This window comes from Gavia stellata, chromosome 9 (assembly GCF_030936135.1).
Source record: "Gavia stellata isolate bGavSte3 chromosome 9, bGavSte3.hap2, whole genome shotgun sequence".
In the NCBI taxonomy this organism is placed as follows: domain Eukaryota; kingdom Metazoa; phylum Chordata; class Aves; order Gaviiformes; family Gaviidae; genus Gavia; species Gavia stellata.
This window is the reverse complement of record NC_082602.1, coordinates 36,006,504-36,025,825: the sequence shown is the minus strand read 5'-3', so window position 1 is coordinate 36,025,825 and position 19,322 is coordinate 36,006,504. Positions and strand designations below refer to the sequence as shown.

General features: G+C 42.7%; 1 protein-coding gene across 5 annotated transcripts in view; it reads right to left on the bottom strand.

Annotated features, from left to right (window-relative positions):
• TACC2 (transforming acidic coiled-coil containing protein 2) overlaps positions 1-6,825 on the bottom strand; it is a 101,482-nt gene extending 94,657 nt beyond the window's left edge. For all 5 annotated transcript variants that reach the window (XM_059821005.1, XM_059821002.1, XM_059821006.1 and 2 more), the window contains exon 1: positions 6,527-6,825. In XM_059821005.1, the coding sequence (XP_059676988.1) occupies positions 6,527-6,816 (290 nt within the window). In that variant the 5' untranslated portion in view covers positions 6,817-6,825. The remainder of the gene's footprint in view (positions 1-6,526) is intronic.
• Positions 6,826-19,322: the final 12,497 nt, after the last annotated feature.

The window sequence follows — 19,322 nt, the reverse complement described above, 5'->3', positions numbered from 1 at the left end:
TGCTTGTGGGATGGTCAGGGTGAAAAAGGATCACAGGACTGCGCAACATTCTCCCTGGCTGATCTGTTAGAGGCTCAGGGCCAAATTCTTTGCTGATATCACTCCACTGGCGCAGAGATTTTGGCCCAGCATTTACTGACTTTAAGGGTAGGCTGCAGCCGTAGCCTTCTCTCACACAGCTGTCTTGAAAGGAATGTACCGAGAGGTAAAGAAAGTAAATTAGTGAAATTAAATTGCAAACAACCTTGCAGAGCCTTAGGGCACTTTCAGACAGCTGGTTGTTTTACTGAGGACCATGGATGAATGGGGTAGGTACCGAGCAGGGAGAGCAGGGAAGAGGAAGGATTAAGCCTGGGTGAACAAAGAAGAGTTCATCAGGAAATGCTTAGTCTGGGAGGAGATCCCAAGCACATTTCAGCAGGGAGAACAAGATTAACATAACATACTAGGGCTAGTTCTTGACAACAGCACAGAATGGTGGCACTCAGCGTTTCACAGGGACCTTAGGATCCACAACAATTAAGCCTTTCATTGGAGCAATTAACATTTCTAGACTTAATGCAATTTGAGATGCAGAGCTTCTTATAGGCCAAATTGACTCTACTATAAGAATTAACCTGTCAAGGTGATTGTAAATCAACAGGTCCAAATAGATCCATATAATAATTTTTGACTTTTCCAGAGTACCCAAATGTTAAGGAATAGCAATATCTAAGTAAGCCCCACCTGCTAGTAGCAATGCATATGTGGGTCTCCAAATACCTGGACCAATATTGATAAGACAGGCTCCAAGGGCATCAACAGAAAAGATAGCAGGAGGAAAAACAGAAAGCAAAGGACAAGGCAAGTACTACGGAATTCTGGCTCTTCAGACATGTCTCCAGAGGAGCCTCTGTTGAGAAGCACTAGTGCAATGCAAACATGCCAAGATGCAGAAAAACTGGAAGGAAGCCACATCCAAGTGATGGAGATTATACCTGTGTCTGGAATTGCTGTTCTCAGAGCTGCCCTCGCCAGGGTTCAAAGCTGGGGCTAATCCTACTTTGCATATTCTGTTAGAAATAGGGACAGTGGAACTAGCTCCATGGTATCCAATTTTGCAAGAAGCCAGAAGATACAGAGTTGGAATAGAGAAAATAGGGGGATCTGTAGGATATGCAAAAACAATTTTGAGAAAATAGGCAGCTTACTTGGAAGAAGCAAGTTTGAAAAATGCATCTGGGGAAAGCTAATCAGAAAAAAAAAGTAATCTGAAAGTAATTTTTAACTTAATGAGAAAAGAAGACAAAAATTGATGCTAAACTGCCTGTCCAGATACTGGACAAAGTATTACAGTGTCCGTGCTGGATTTCTTTAGCAAATGCCTGTATTTGATTGAATAAATGTCATTTCTTGAGAAATATAAAAGTATGTGTGAAAACAGCACCTCATGTATCATCCATCCATGTCAATACCTACCTTACAATTGCATGGCTAAGGTTCTCAAGAGTGTTACGGAATATTTTCAATATGGCAAGTAGTACCAGCAATTTGGCAGAACCAGAGATGATTTGCTTCTATACTTTTGTGTAGCAGAGGCATACGTAAATAAAATAAAAAATTACCAGCATGGTATTACACACCTAGTTTTCCATTGGTATGTGCTTTGAGTACAAGAGGGCGTACTATCAAATCAGCATTTCATAAATACTTTACACTGACTTAGACTCTGCCTAAAACAGCGGTCAGTTCAGTCAATGGCATCCACTAGAGCAGATGGCAAAACTCCATTTCACTTCTTAGAAAACAATATGAGATGTCTGTTGGGTAAGAGTGAACTTATCTTAATTTTACTCTTCCATGAATAGCAAAATACCGAAATTAAATAGCACAGACTTCACACAGACAAAATTCCCACAGAACTCCCCATCCAGTTAGTTTAGTTAAGGACTGCAGGCTGAGTTGCTTGCATCTCCAAAAGCACAACTGTACTAACAGTTGTACCTGCTGAGGATAACAATGACAGTAAGGTGGGAGGGAAATAAAGAGAAAGAATTCAGATGCAAAGGGAGAAGAGCAGGACAGATAAATAGCCTGATTAATTTTGTGCATTTTATTCATGTGTAAATCACCTTCAGCTGTTTTTCCCTTTGTTTTGTGATCCTGAGATGCTGCACACCTGAGTGAATTTTGAAGTTAAAAAAATAGGGAAATAAAGAAAGCTGCATAATCACTGTTTTGATTAAGTTTCCTTTTAACTTCAAACTCTTGTTTTCAGATGCTAACGACACAAAGCCTTAGTGCTCAAAACCCACTTGACTGATCTGAAAAGCAGTTCTACATTCCATACTTCATCTAGCAGGACTGTTAAAATATTTAATACTGTATTTCTTATGCAGACAAAAAAGACCAAGTCAGTATTTACTAAGGAGTGAACGTTCTTTTCGGACTTATTGAACTTGTCAATTTTTGATGGCAAGAACAAAGCATGAAGCAAATCCAAAAGTATGTCTGCACCAACTTTAGAGATCTTGTCTGACCTATGCATAGGACATAAAGAATGTTTTTCAAGTAGCTTTGCTGATGCCAACTGCTGCAACGTACTTCCCATATAAGAATATTGTTTAGATTTATAAGTGATGTGAGTCAATGCAACAGAACTCTCCATTCTCTAAAAAACAATGGCAGCAATAGGAAAGCACCTACAATACGGTGCTATAGCTGGGAAAGGGCCATCCCAGTGGAGTCTCTGGCAGTGTCAAAACTGTTAGGAAACACGTGTCCCCAAAGCAGCGCAGTGCCACAGCCTCCTTGCCCTTTACAACTAGTTTTATGTGCCACTCATGTAGGCAGCAGGCCGAGGTACGGCCAGCAAGGAAGGTTCAGGCACCACAGAGAAAGAATGAGCACCTGCATGAGTACAGCTATGAAAGCACTGCCTCTTGTCTATTGATTTGCATAGACAGGCTGGAATAAGGATTGCTTCTGCAGCATAAGCTCCAGAAGAAGTCAATGCAATTTGCAGTAGCACCAGCAGCTCTGGGAACGCCAAGCCTGCACAGTGCCCTCCTGCATTTGAGGCAGGTGAAGGCACTGGGCGTATTGCTCGGCACCGCAGCGAGCACAGCCCATGCTGCTCCGTGCGGCAAACCGGTTCTGCTGAGGGGTGCAGAGGAGAACCGTACCTTACCGCAAAATGAGTGTCATTGCTTGCAGCATGCTTACGGCTCCTTGTGCTCTTCCCTCACTAGCACACCCAGCCCCAAGCCGAGTCTGTGAGCGTCTCCACAACCCTGGAACACCCAAAGGCCTGTTAACAAGCTGAGTGTTTTGCCAAACCAGCAAAATCAGCACATGATGCAATCTGTTCTCTGTACCTTCCAGATGCACATTTGGGAATGACTTCACAGTCTTCACTTCAAAAAGCTCCCTCTGCACTTTTTTCCAAGAGACAATGGCAGTTTGCACGTACCAGGCAGTTGAATTACAGGAAGTTATCAAAAAACTCCATGCCACCTCTAAACATCCCTAGAATTTTGCCATCATTTCTGACTTTGTTCTGTGCTCTGCTCAACATCTGCCATAGCCCATGATGCAAACAGGAGCATTTCAGTGGCATAAGGTATAAGGACTCCTTGTACATACATGAACCTCCTTTCTTCCTCCATCAAGGAATGAAGATGTATGGGTGCAGACATTACAAAAGGAGAAAAAAAAAAAAGCCCTCGAGTCCTGATCTTCCTTTCCAAGTAAAACTCAGACAGCAAAATGGAGCATCTGGATGCCCAATAGTAAGTGGGAAGGACGACATTTTGATGCCCACATGTGGCCATCACGACACAGGTTTTCAGTCAGATTCGGTAGACAGATGGAAGTGTCAAAACCATCACAGAAAGGGTTATTTTTTACTCCTTTTCAGTGCTGACAGACAGGTTTGCCAAAATCCAACCCTTCCCTACTTCTGCAAATAGCACAGCTGTGCTTCCCCAAGAAAGTGGGGCTAATGCTTCAGCCACAACCTCCTTTCCAAAAATAATTGTCCTTTTTACTGAAGATTTGAAGGGAAGTTAGTGGTGCTGTACTACTGCCTTCAGACACAAAGGCTCTTCTTATTAGTGGACCACTGTCCCACTCCTAAAGGAGGTGGGGGCAGGAGTCACTGCAGACAGTTCTTGGATCTATGGTTCATCACAAGACCACCCTCCTCCCAGTGCCATAGCTATGAAGGAAAGAAATTCCTCTATTTCCTCTACAGGAAGAAATCCTAACAAGGATTTAAGAGTCAGATCACACAACTTTGCCCCCTCACCCACAGTTCAGTGGGGTTTCAACGTAAGAGATCTTGTGAGAGATGGCGCTATATGGAAGCAGTGGAGGGGGCAGAAAACAATGCTGAAATAATTTAGAACGTGCCATGTCCTTCTCCTAAATATAATATACTTCTTTCTACTATTTATTGTGAGAGCTGGGGAGGATTCTTTCTCCCTGGAGTTCTGTCCGTCAGACCCAAATCCCCAGTCAGCTCTTAGAAACGTGCACCTTTTTTTGCATGGCTATAGTAGTTTATCCTCTGTAAGGATTACAGGGCAATGAACAACTGGAAACCACTCTGCAGCAACAAGTGGTGTGACTGGAGTATGCAGGGTATGGAATACAGCTTGAAATTCAACTATACAAAACCAGTTTTAAGCTCAGAGGAAAACTGGACTGGTCAGCGTCCAGACAGACCAGCCAGCTCAACTACTGCTTTCTACTTCTCTTTTGTATTATAAATGCATATTCTTCTAAGGAACAAGCCTGATCAAAAGCAGAGACCCCTCTCTACCTCTGAGAGTCCCCGGTGTTGAAGTCTACCGCATTGCAACCACGTACGGCTCTGCACGCAGTACCTCCTGCCTGTGTATGCACACTTGGTATGTGTGCGACACCACTTACAGCTGCAGTCCAAAAGTAGCAGCTGCCTGTTGACACAAACCCTCACACTGGAAAAACAGGTGATAAGGAATTCTTAAAGCATATGCAAGTATTAAGCAACTACTCCATGAATTGCCAGCAGCTGTTTCACGAACCCTGCCCTGCTTGCCACAGGTATTTATTTAAAGTATGGTACCCGCCCTGATATAAAACACATGGGTAGACATATGCATGGACTGCCCCATAGGCCCTTAAGGCTTCCGAACCAGGCCATGCCAGCAATTTGTTTGGTAATTTCAAAGCTACCCACTGTGAAGCTTCCCATCATATAAAGGGAAACAGAAAGAAAGGAAAGGAGCTAGAGAGAAATAACAGGGTCTAATTTCCTTGTCATTTTATAGACAGATCCTTAAAGAGAAAGTCATACAGCTGTTCAGACTTCCAGCACTTCTAATATTCTTCTAATGTACATTTTGCTCACACAAGTGGATCATATTCAGTCTCTGTCCCAGACTCACATACAACAGGAAGAACTCCCCCACATTTTCACAACAACAGAAACACTTCAGGTATTTTCACTTACAATACCGTTTCACATTTTAACCTTTAAAGAATGTGGCATTGAAACATTTTCCCTCCGTATGCAGTTAATATCATCTAATTTTTTGGTAATACTTAGAAAGATTCCATCTACGCAGACCATTCATTGATGTTGTCTGAATTAGTTCAGCTTTCCACTGTACCCTTCTGCTCTGCTGTTGTCTCTTAGCAGTTAAAGCTATAGCTGCCTCCTCTGGTACGGGAAGGAGAGGGACAGTGTGCAAGAAAGGTGCTGAGGTTACAGAGGAAGCAGTGACATGGCTAGATAAAGGGAAAGCATCTGTTCTAAGTTCATAATTCTTTTGAATTGACTGCACATCAAACTGAGAATTCAGTCAGCAAAGTAGAAACTCACCAAAAAAAAATCTTAACTGTATTAAAGCAGTTACTGCTAGGTTTGGAAAATAAAAACAACAACAACTCTTAGGCTCCACAAATCCCAGCTAAGAAGAACTCACATCTGAAACAACTCCATGTCGTTAGAAACACTGACTAACACAGTGATCAAAGGCACTGTCAATACAATTACATTATACGGGAGGATAAGAGGGAGGCCCAGACAACTAACAGTGTGAGTAATTGGGTTATACTGTAGGCTTGTTTTTAAATACTGCAATCCACCATGTGAATGCTGCAGGTCTCATTTAACTGGGTCACTAAAACTTAGGCAAAAGCCTACTAACTTAAGGCTAGGAAGTGCTATTTATTTGCCTAACTTTAGGCTATGAGATGTGAACACTGGGAAGCGTAAGCAAATCCACATAGGTGAGGGCAGGAATCTGGACCAGCAGATGGAACAGGTAAGAATTGTGCTTCTCAGCTTTTAGGACGCCTCTGCCCTTACAAATTATTTCAAATTTCTTCCCCGTAGTCCACATTTAGAAGCAACAGAAATTTAATAGAAATTTAAGAACAGAGTAAGTGCCATACCCTCCCAAACCACTCAGACAATGGGTATCTGCCTTGAAAAATGTATCCCTATCAAGCCTCAGGGTCCTGACAACCATTTCACATAGTAATTTAAAGTAAATACCTTTCAGAAGGTAATCCTGCCACAGCCATGTCTTGAAGTTCATTGAGGTCAAGGTTCTTAGGCTCAGTTAATGCAAGCGGTGAGAGCTTTCTTTTGGCATCCTGAAGTGAGCTTTCATGTTCTGAATTCATCTTGCTCGGCTGATTTTCAGCAACAGCGAGATCTGTACATGCAGAATGCTCACCCTGCTCCATCACAGGAACGGTTGGAGAGTGATTTTTGTACAGGTCTGTCTCCTGCTCTTCAGTGCTCGTGCTTATAGCTAACCCACCTTCACCAGTGACTAACATCCTTGCAGTACCTGTTTCAGGGATGTCTCCAGTTTTTTCGTTACCTGTCTTTGCTATGCTTAACACTGTGTCACTGTTTTCTTTTACATCTCCCTCAGTCATATTGCTAGATTCTAGTTTAGAGTCAGTTTGCAAGCAATCATCCTGGCTGACTTCATGCTTTAAGTAATCTATTAACCCATGCACAGTCACTTCCTTTTCTTGCTGTGAATCTTGTAAATTCTCCAATGTTTCCAAGCATTTCCTATTTACTGGATCACCCTGTATCATCTGCGTATCATTCTGAGACTTAATATCATGCATGAAATTGCTGCGAACGTGGGTCTCCTGATTTTCCCCAGGTGACACATTAAAATTGTCTGGCAGTTTTTCATGACTGTAAGATCCTCCCGGGACAAGTGTTGACGCTGCCATGTCAGAGATGCTCTTGGCAGTGTCTGGATCACTGTACTCACTTTTCTCCTGTTCATTTGGCTTAGGATCCTGGCACTGTTCAGTAGGAAGACTTACATCCTCTTCAGATGAAACTGGTTCTGCATTACACTCTGTAATTAAGTTATTTCCCTCTGCGGTAGCATCTTCTAAGTCCCTCTTCTGTACATCGCCTGTAGAGGCAACAGCTACAGTAGCTTTTTGCTTACTGTCAAAATATGCAGGGAAGTTCTCAGCTGCTGCCCCATCAAATGAAGCTGGTCCTTGCTTCTTTATCTCTAAGCTTATTAGCGATTCAGGATCAACGCCACTAGCACACACGCCTTCCTTTCTTTCCATCTCACTGCTCTCTGGGTGCTCAGTGGTTTTGTCTGGTTTTTGCAGATTTTCCAGAGCGCATTCAGCAGGTGTAGCGCCATCCAACCCAGGGACCACTTCTAAACAGCTACCGGGCTGCCTGTTTTTCTCAGTGTCCTGGAGACTTGCTGGTGGCAGCTCTGCCACCGTGTTTTCTTGTTGCAGAGATTTGCCTTTGGCAGCTTTGCAGGAAGCCTCAGTAGCTAAAGACAACTCGTGCCCTTCTGCTTCTGAGGGGCTCTCAGGAGCTTCTTTGCTCGCCTTGTTTGATTTTGGAAAGTTCTCAGCACCACGCAGTTCTGCTGTATCCTTGGCCACCGGACTCTGCTTGAAGCCTGCATGGTTTTCAGACAAAAGTTGGGGTAATTCAGCACTCAGTGTGCTGTGGACAGTTTTTTTAAATATCTGGCTGATATGCTCCCTGAAGTCTGGGAGGCTGGAGCCAATGCCCAGAGAGCTGCAAGTCAGACCCTCATGCTCCCTTCCAGAGTTCTCTGCAGACTGCTCGGAAATACTGGTCTCTGCCCCGGTTACGTTATTATTCTCTTCTGAAAGCTCTTTCATTTTTTCAGAATTCCCAGGTTTCTCTAAGATCTTACTGTACTTGTCATCTACGCAGATATTAGTTGCAATTTCCTCATTACAGCCTTCTTGTTTACCAACAGATGAAAGGCTCAGCAGCTTCCCTTCTAGAGTATGGAGAGCAAACAGAGACTCTGCTGAACTGTCACTTTGCTGTTCTTTGAAGTTTACCTCACTTTTTGTTTCTTTGGATTTAATTGCAGATATCTCTTTCTTCAGCTTCTCAGAATTGAACTGTGCTAAGTTTCCCGTACTCTGCCCCACATTTAAATTCTCTGGCAGGGCTAAACTTCTGTCTCCATCACCCTGAAAACTGTGGTCTGGAACATCTTTTTCATTCACACGTGTACTCTCTGCAGAGCTGTTTTCTGAATTTGCTGTTTTACCTGTGTTTACCCCGGATAAAGGACCTAAGTGCACAGACACCTGAGAACCTGCAGCAATCTGCAAATTAGAGTTACCTTCTAAGGCGTTTCGGCATGCTTCAACTTCCAGCTCATTATTTAGTAGTTCCCCCCCAGTACCATTGTTTGCATTGTTTCCAGGTTGCTGGCTAGGATGGCTGAGTGCAGAGGTCCCTGTAGAGAGGGCTGTAAAATTTGCTTGACAATAACCAGGCTCCTCTGGTGTCTTTTGAATGCAGCTGGATTTATATGACTTATCAGTGGGAACCGCTTCCCCGTGTGCCTGTAATGGTAAAGGAGATCCTTGCGTCCCTGGACTTTTATCACTTTTCATACTGCTGGTTTCTGCGACAGAAGCCCTGTCCTCACAACTTTTCTCAATGTTTCCATCTTTCCGGATGATTCCCGCATCAGCAGTCAGACCTTCAATCTCTTCTGAGTTTTTTGCCATTAATGGCATTTTCCCTTGAGTCTCTGGACAAGGTATTTGAGGATCATTTTTCTCAGAATTATCAGAAGTACATGCTATTTCTGTATCACTTGGCAAAGTCTGTAATATGTTAGTGGCACTTGGTGAATTCTCTGTCCCTGGAAGAGCGTTTATAGCAGCAGCAGCAGCAGGGCTTTCACCAGTGTTATCCTTTATCCTGTATACGCTGCCTGGCTGTTCATTCTTTTCAGATTCTTTAGAAAATGTATCACTATGACATGCTGCTTCATGCTGACTAGCTGAGATCAGAGAATTATTATCCTGCTCGGGCTTGTTTGAGTTTTGCTTACTGGAGCAGTTTTCTTCTGCCTTGAGATCAGTTTTGTTTTGCTCATTGCAATCTTGCAAATTAAGCATGGTCACACCAGAAATATTTTGCCCGTGTTCGCTGCTGCACATATCCTCTGACACCACAGCGCTGCTTTTATCCTTGTCCTTTTCTTTTGCTGTGTTAGAGTCGCATTGGATCGATGCTGGACCTAGAACAGAAGATTCTTTATTAAGGGTGTTTGAAATGTTTAGAGGTATGTCTGGCATGTTGCTATGATTATTTAGGGCCAATGGCTGTTCAGGTTTTAGAGCCCTTTCTTTGTGTTCCTGATCGTCTGCTCTTGTGACAGTTGTCAGACTGCTTTGCTGCTTCTGTTGGTCGAGTCCTTCATTTGATAGCCAGCCACTGTCACCAGCAACAGACACCGACTTCTCCACTTGCTTTGCTTGGGGAAGAGCAGTTGGAACATCTGCATTTTCCTGCAATTCTCTGATACTGCACGCCAAGGCCTCCGCAGAGCTGCACGTGTCACTCTCAGAGGGGCAGCTGTTTTCACTGACGTGGCCGTCACCCCCTTCCTCCACGTGAACTTGCTGAGGAGTGAGTCCTGAAGTACTGACTACGGCTGGGGAGGTTTCTGAACAAGTCATCTGCGTATTTCTGTGACTTTCTGCAGCCGCTTGCTCCTGCTGAGCTTGCAACAGCACATCCGATTTGCATTCACTTTTCAGTGCCAAATCTTTGTCCTCCATAAAACTTTTCACCACAGTTTGGTGCTTCTCTTGTTGAATACCCTCAATTTCTTTACTGTCCATGGCACTGCTTTGTGCAGCTGCAGCTGCAGGTCCTTGCTCTGGATCGCTGCGAGGCACTTCAGTGATGTGACCGATCTGGTCTTTGGTTTCCAAAACCCGTGAGGCCTCCTCAGTTTGTGCCACCATGAGATCCATAGTCCCTGCCAACTCATTTAAGCCCTGGAGCTCGAGTTTTGTTTTGGACATTCTGGCACTTTCTTCTGACTTGCTATAGCTCTCAGGCTTTTCTTGACTCTCAGTTTTGCGTTCAGATTCTAACACAGTTTCTCTAGCAAAAGCTTTTTCCCAGGATTCATCCTGCTTACTCTGCTTAATATTATTGTTCTCAGAGTGGAGGAGCGGTGAACTGTGTGCACCGGCTAAACAAACCTTTTCAGTCCCGTTACAGCCTGGCTGGCCCAAAGTTTTGTCTTCTGCTTCAGCGTTAAAGCAATCAAAACTCAGTGGGCATTCCTCCCTCGGAAACTGCGGTGAAGCCACGAGCTTATTCTCCAGCTCATCTGTGGCAGCTGTTTTCTCTTTACTCATTTGTTGTTCAGGTTTACAACCAAGAGAGTTTACAACCAAATCGCGTTCGGGCGATTTAAAGTTACTGTCTAAATTCAGAGGCTTTTCCCCAGCTTCTTCCCTTAGGTCACCTGTTGAAGTCTTTTCACAAAGACCGATTTCTTCAGGATTGTGTCCCAAATGGGTATTTTCCACGTCCTGATGGTGGCTGTTAACAGAGTTCAATAGGTGTCTTTCTGCCCCACTTGACCCCTCAGGTAATTCACTGGTTTCTGCCACTCGTGCCTCCTCTGTTCTGATTTTGTTTTTTTCTCCTGTTACATTCGCCTTGGTTTCTTTTTGATTCAGCTCTGTGGATCTGCTCAGGGAAGTACTTAATGCATATTCTTCCAGTAATAATCTTTTATCTACCAGGGAATTTTCCTTGGTGGGATTGATAATGCTTTCTGTTTCAGAAAGTGTGGTGCCTTCTCTAGACACATCATCAGCTTTTATAATTTCATTGCTACTGGCTTCATCTTTTAGGCTTTCAGTTGTGACAGCTGATTTTTGTTCTTCCTCTTGCTTAAATGATAAAGGCACACTGAAATGCTCGGCACTAACAAGCTCATCCTCCTTTTGAAGCTCTCTTTGAAAAATAGGTTCGTTTTTTTCAGAGGCTGTTTTCACTGATTCACTCCTCATTGGATCTTGAGAGTCATTTCCAGGCATGTATTCCCTTGAAGGCTCTTCAGGCTTTGGTATCAGGAAGAGATCTGGGGGCTTAGAAGGCAACTCTGCCATTGAAGTACAGGCTTCTGATTGCTCCCCTTTGCTTCCAGGTAGAGCTGGGTTTGCCTCATCCCCTTTAGCTGTTGTCACAGCCCCCATCTGTAGATTACAGACTTCACTGATCTCAGTGAAGCCCTGAGCATTCAGAATTGCTCCAAATTTTTCACTGTCTGAGCCTCCTGTTGTGGGATAATTTAGGATTAAGGTTTCCTTTTTCATTAGCAGACCCTCTCCACCATCTGTGTTCTGTCTACCTTGCTGCATTACAGTCTGCGGCTGACCTACTTCCAAAACTCCTCGCTCCTGCCTGGCCTCCTGAGCAGTAAAATAATCTCCTGCTTCTTTACCCTGGGGAAACGTGCTGACATGTGGTTCCCTCATGCCACCCAGCTGTTCACTCTGCCAGAGCGATCCTAATTTACTCAAACTCATTTGTGTGACTCCTTGCATTTCTGTAAGTGCTGCAGGAGGGCTGGGCTCCAGGCTTGGGTTTCTGGGATCATTCTCATTGTTCTTCATAGAAGTGGCAGCAATATTGTCACATTTCGGGCCTCCATCCACAGATACGGCATGTGCTATTCCCTCTTCTTTGTCATTCACTGGACCTGGGGATGGCACTGCTTCATCGCAATTTGAGGTTGGTAACTTGTCATTGTTGCTCGTAAGATCTGCTGTGACGTGTTCTTTGGCACAGTATGCAAAAGGCATTGCGGTAGGCAGACTTCTCTCTCTTGCTTCTGCAGCCTGCTTTAAGAAATCAGAGCCTGTTTGTCCTCCATGTTCTTGCAAGATGCTGTTCTGTCCTGTCACCTCTGAAGACACCATGCTTGAATTTGGATTGGATAAATCTTCAGCACTGTAGCTACTGATGCCTTCATTACTGACGCTGCCAACAATGGAAATGTTTATTCGTTTCACGTCAATAAAGAAAATGAAGCAAAGAATAAACACAATTCGTGCCACTGATGTTTCAAAGCCATGCAGTACATGCACTGAGAAGCTGATAATCTGCTTTCAGGAGCTAAACCACCAGACACACGTTACAGTGATTTAAATGCTCATTACTCTGGAAAACCTGTCCCCAGTCTTACCTGACAGCCACCATGCTCATGGCATGCATTTTAACCATTCCAAAATCTTAGTTAACTGTGGGGAGAGGGGGCACACGTCTAACAGACTAAGGGAGCAGCATGGGAAAAAGTGACAAAAATACTGGAAAAACCACCAGTACCTCAAAGAAAGGTTTTTCATTTCTGCTTCTATGAGACTACTTTGCTCAAAGCTAAAGGCCGTGCAATCCACAGTAACTGCGTTTATCTGGCAGTACTTTTATTGTGTAGCAGAAGATTAAGAAGGGCCCATCTGTCGAATTTCTCCAACTAATCAGCACAGTTGATTCTCATCAAAGGGTCAAAGGCCTCACCCTGCTGAACGATATTGCCATACAATGATACACGCCCTATGAGGTCATTTTATTGCAGTGTTTGATTTCAGTGCATATAAGCTGTAACTGTTTGTATGATCTCTCTCCCCACCCGTTAAAGATAAGATAGAATAAAAGGAAGCAGAGATGATGTGGGTGCACTAACTGCAGAGAAGGAGAAGTTATTTCTAATATTTTTCACGTGCACTGCCTGGACCTCCATTTCCATACCTAGGTTTGTAGGTGATGGAATAGGTTAACCTTGTCTCTCTCACCTCCCCTGGGAAGCCTGGGCATGTTTTCATTGCCTTAGGGAACATGGAGTGAAAGATCAATTCAAAACTGAACATGGAACTGTACCTACAAGCGAGGGGCACCATTTACTTAACATGAAATAATAAATCTCCTGCCACCCTGCTCCCATCCAAAGCAAGACACACAGACAACACGTTGTCAAATGCTGGGAGGTCAGTGTGACGGCAGCGTGCTCTAGTTCCATAGCTGTATGGAGAGAGTTCGTTCATGGTGAGCCCATCACTGAAGCTTTGCCACAGCTTAGCACTAACAGGTTACGTTTCAGAAATTCAAAGTGCCCTACAGACTGGAGTTATAAAAGATGCTTAAAACACCTTCTGTAAGGCTGAGCATAGATTGGATTTTAAGTAATCTCCAGAAATCTGAGAAGCCTCTCCCCTTCTCTGCCCAAGTTTTACGCACAAAATACTTGACTGACAAGTGAGTCAGTGACCAGCTCTCAGGTCCCTGCGGTTTAGGTCTGTGTTTATACAAACGCTGCCTCTTCAGTAACTCTTGAAGCAGCACTGAAGCCCCATGCTCTTGGGCTGTGCTACAGTACACAAAATGCACTTCCAGGTAGGGTTAAAACCCCTCCTTATACTGAGGACTGCTCAAGGCAACAATTTCTTTATGAGAGGGCTGCACGTAAAACCAAACATGAGCCTGTCTTAGACCGTAAAAACCTTCTTCAGAGTCATTACAATGGAAAATTAACTAGTCTTTAAAGAGCTGTTGAGATTTGCCTATATTTAGGGTAAGCCTCAAATCTAAGGTAAAATATCTATACCATAGAATTAATTTATAGTTTAACCAGGTTTCAGCAATGCTTGGCATCAGTTTGTGCATTTAATTTATAACACGAAACCATTTTATTTAGACTTTTAAAAATTCTTTTGCCCAAAAGTTTTTCTTCTCCTAGCACACTGAAAACACCTATCCATATAAAACTCACTGACACTTGGAACAACACAGGTGGCAATGCAATATCTGGTATTTGTTGGATCACTGACAACATGGGGCATGATGGGACGTGAACAAACAACAAGGAGATGCCAGGAGGCTTTCCCTAAGGAAGGAATAGACTTTATGATTTGACATTAATTTTGCACTCAGGGACTCTAAATTAGAAGAGGAGAGGCAGAAACCACAACACTGAATTGGGGAGGGGATGGAAAAGTGAGAGACAATTGCCATTCCAGCTTTTTGTTTGTGTTGCAGGTTTATCTTCTTACTGATTAGATCGTTCACGAGCAGTTGTGCGCCCAGGGTTCTTCAACCTGGAAGTATGCTCCTGTCAGAGATATAGCGTTCAGGGGAAGAACAATCATGGGTGCAGGTTGCTGGGGGGACCCCTCTAATCTCTGTGAAACCGAGTGTTGGAAAAAGTACAATTACAGTTTCTCCTTCTCACTTATCTTTAACCTTGGATTCTTTACTTGTTGTTAATCCCATTTGTCAACTGAGTTAGGGAAAGCACGGTAATAAATCTGGGATTGAAACATTGCTAATGTTCATCATATAGACCATACATCATTATATATTTGCACTTTACAGATTTTGGCTGACTGAAATTTCTCTAAGATCTTTACAGCTATGACTTCTTTGTTACATTCGACTTCTATTTGCAGCTATTAAACATGAAACAGTTCCAAACATGTCTGAAGTGGTTAAGTTTTCTTGAATACAATTGCTAAACTCATGAATGATCTACTGCCATGCTAGTAGCAACTCTGTAAAGAGTCATAGTAGTAAACCTGTGACTTAGCAGGTTCAAGGGCAGATGACAATACTATGAACCAAGCTATTCAGCATTATGAGTCAACTAAAACATTTTTTCTGGTGTTCGATAATGCTGAAAACTTGTTCATTTTACTCAGGAGTAGATGAAGGAATTGGGACAAATTTGTAATTAATGTATACTGAACAGAATTAAGATGACAGGGCTGGCACATGCTGTGACAGCAACTTAAACTATCACTTTTAGAATGAAGTAGTACACATTCGTCATCTGTGCTACTTCAGCTTGCCTCTATGTTTTATTCAGGACAAAATAAAACAGAGAATTGAAAGGTTCAAGGTTCCCATCATAATAAGATATGTCCAGACTGACCTGTTTGGATATCTTAATTTACGTTTCTCCTTCTGATGTAGGTAACAAGGAAAACCATATAGGGAACATATCCTACATCTTCCTTTTCATTTTTTGTAATCTTGCTTTTCTGTCTGCAAGACACTGCTGGGGTTAGACGAACATCTGTTGGGAATGACTTAAGCACAGTTGATCCTGCTTTAGGGCAGAAGGATGGACTAGATGACCTCTTAAGGTCACACCTAGTCCCATCATCTTCCACTCCTTTTAAAGGGAGTAACACTACAGGGAAATCGACACCACGTGCTGAAGATAATTCCCCTGAGTAAAACCAATCTACATGAAAATGTATTAGCAATCAATAATTACCTGCAGGGAGCATATATTTTCAGACAACCCATTCAATACAACCAACATAAAGCTATGACCCTAAAAGTTGTTTTTTTTTTTTTAAATACAGGAAAGTAAAATGTGTTCTCTTTTGTGGTTACTTGGGTTACTTGATCCCTTTTGCTTGTAATCTGAACTAGCTTAATATTATTAAGGGAAAAATTCATACTGTAGGGTAATATTTAAAACAAAACATGCCGATGACAAAGCATGAAAGAACATTAGAGTTCCTCATAGTTTGTGAAGAGCTTAGGGCAGAAAGAGTCATTTTGCTAGGAATAATTGCTGCACGTAATTGATGCTATGTTAAAAAAAAAGAAAATGTAGTCATGCAAAGACCTAGGTGCATATGTAACTTGAAATATGCAAGTGTCCCACTGCACTCAAGAGAAGGGAACTTTTCCCTTCTCTTAGAGGTTAAGCACACAATTAAGGATTTGCAAGTTCAAGGCCTTAACATACTGACCATATGAATGCTACCCTTCCAGTTACAACATCAAATAACAATGAGTTAAATCTTTATATGTCGGAAGTGTTTGTTTTGCATAAATAATTACTAAAAAATTGCTTGTTTGGAAGCACATTGAAAATTTACTGATTAATTTTTAATACCTGTAGTTAACCTCTTCCACCTTCAGAATATATTGTAGCAAGTTCAAATTATCCTGGAACAATTTCATAGTACTGCCCAGTTAGTAAGATGTTTATTAGGACAGCACTGCCTGGTTTGTGATTAGGGTGTGAAGCTCTAAAGGATGTGAAGAAATCGATGATTTATGGTGCATCTACCATAAATACTTCTGAATTAAGAGCCATACCCAATCTACCAGCCATAAACACTTGAAGTCGCAACTTCCATTACTCTGTTTTGCCATCCACAGCAAAGGCAAGGGGACAGAAGATAAAACCAGCAGCAGCTAGACAAAAGCTCTCTGGTGTTTACTGTCTGAGGGGGAAGGTGGAGGGGTGGGGGTAGAGATGCCCCAAGATTTTAAGCCTACTTGATAAACAACAAGAAACGATGATCCAACAACAGAAAATTGCAGATAATTTAAAATTTCCTTTTCTTATTCCTTTGCTTTCCTTCTAAAACATGCAGTAGTTGTTGAAAGGACAGGCAGCCTTTCCAACCCAGTCACATTTGTGAGGGAAAAACACCAAGTGCTGAAGCCTATGAAACCCAGAGGTCACATACGGTTGCTATCCATACTGATGTAACTCAGAGCCTGAGTGATTATATTCCCAGGAGCATAAGAGCCTGAAATCTGAGGATGAATTTAGAAAGCACTGAAGGGGACAAATGCACAGCCAGCTCTGCAACCATGGCACAGGCATAGCGGCTTCTCAAATGTTTCTGTTCTGTTTGCCCTGACACAGGAGAGGTCAGCGTCCACATTTTGAGTTTACACATTTGGACACGCTGTACTGGAGGACTTAAGTTAACTCAAAGAAGAATCCTGCGCTTTAATCTGTCCCTAAGAGGTATTGAAAGTTATTTAGGAACATGGAATTAATTTCCACATTCGCTTTTAAAAAAAAAAAAAAAAAGTCAGAGTTTTATAGGCAGAGCAAGTCACTATTTTAACTTTTCAGTGTAAACAAACACATGAGAAATCCATCATCGCTAAAGGACTGCTAACAGCAGCCAGCTTCCCCCACCCTCCCTGTATAGCTAAGCTTTCAGGAAAAAGTGAAGCAGGAATAATGATCTGTATGATCCTCCTGGGAACTGTCCTCCCCTCCTCCCCCCACCACAATCACTTTCCACCTCCTTGTTCCGTACACAAAATAAAATGCAGGGCCTGCACTATTTTAAGTATGACCGAACTAAATTACTCTCACATTAAAAAAGTAAGCTGTACTACTGCTGCAGCAAGCAAACAGGGCCAGATCTTCAGCTCCAGCTCCACAACCGGCTCCTGGTCTCCATCCCAGACATCCGGAGAGTCAGCAGGAAGCATGGCACTGAACAGACGGTCCCATGGGATGTGTGGCAGCTTCAGCCTGTCGTTCTGCAGTGGCTCTGCGGGTCCCACAGGATCTCCGCGCAGCACTCCAGGTGGGAGAGCGGCCAAGTTCATCCACAGAGAGAGTGCTTATTCCCCTGAACTACTTCTGGGTGTGTACCTTTTAAATTGCTCTATCTGCTTCTTCCTAAACCTGCTTCTTCCTAAACCTGCAGGAAAAAATGCTTCTCTGGGGTAGAGTTGTCCAGCTAAGGATTCCCCAGGCATTTTCCTCTGTGTGTGCTCCAGGAGAAAGGCATGGTTACATCTCGCCTCAGGCTTGCGAACTATTCTACTTCTTCAGCATTTTTATTTCACGGGGAAAGTTTACAGATTAATTGCTGGCGGTGTTAGTTTTCAGCATATAGGACTAGTGAGAAACAGGTAAAAAAAAACTGGACTGAAACAGAGTATTTTAAAATAAGAGTCACAGACGTTTTTAATTCCAAAACATAAGAATTTAGAAGTGACTGAAACAATTTCTGAGAATTTGTGGAGGATGGAAGAAAGCCACCCAGAAGACTGGAAAAAAGAAAACGTGGTAGTTTTCCACACAGAGATACTCCAACCAAAGGTGGCAGGTCATACTGTGAGAGTTCACTTCAGGGTGGAAAAGATGCGTTCAAAGCAGCATACGGGAGCGAGTTAAAAATAAACGGCCTGGAATCTGAAACTTCAAAGATTTTCCGTTTATTGTCTTTGTTTCTATTTTGGCAGGATATAACTTAGAAGCCACCCAAAACAGGCATGTGCCAGCAGTTTCAGGAGTAAGGCTAAATAAAAAGTAATTGCCTGAGCTCTTGCCCATCTAATATGTTTCCTGAAACAAGAATCTTATGAATCCCTTCAAGCTGACTCATCCATGTAACATTCATCTCACAAGAGTCATAATTTTGCATGCTGAAGTGTAAAGCTGTTTTAAGCCATCTAGAACATAACTCTAAGTGTTCTTGGTACTCACATTTTGAAAAGGAACCCCTAAAGAACTGCAGCTATGCCATTTTTGAGCGATGCATTTTAAAAAAATGCAAATTTGTCACAGAACAGTATAAAATGCCTGTGCTAAAATTAAAAAAAAAAAAAGCAAGACTGCACTTGCTGCAGCCAAACCACAAATATTCAAAACCCAAGATAAGAGACCCCACCCCACGGCCTGCGTTACTACTGCTGGCCCATTCTAACACCAGTTTGGATAGCTTAATGTGCTGGGTGGCTGACAGCATAGCCTTGTGTTGATTAGACTTGTGCTCAGTCTATTGTTCCAAACCACATCAGTGTGTAACTACTTGCTTCTTCAGTTAACAGTCTTCCAAAAGGCCACATGCAAGAATTTTTGACACTAATGTAAACCATCACACACCGCACCTCAGCTCCAGTGTTTGTTATTTTTACATTCTTGCTTAATACTCCTCTACCTGCGTATAGCTGGAGCCCGAACTTGTGCTTCCACTAAAATCCAGACCCACAGAGAGAAAATTATTTGGCCCACTTCCTTATCGGATGACTTCTGGCTTCAAATCAGACTCTATTAACCAGCTATCTCTACCACCACTACAGTAGGAAGAAGAGAGATACTTGCTGCTTTGAGGTTAAAAAAGAAAAATTTTGAAAAACTGCTGTTGTGAGTCCTATAGTATGCTAAAGCATCAGTACGAACAATGGCAGGTTTTGA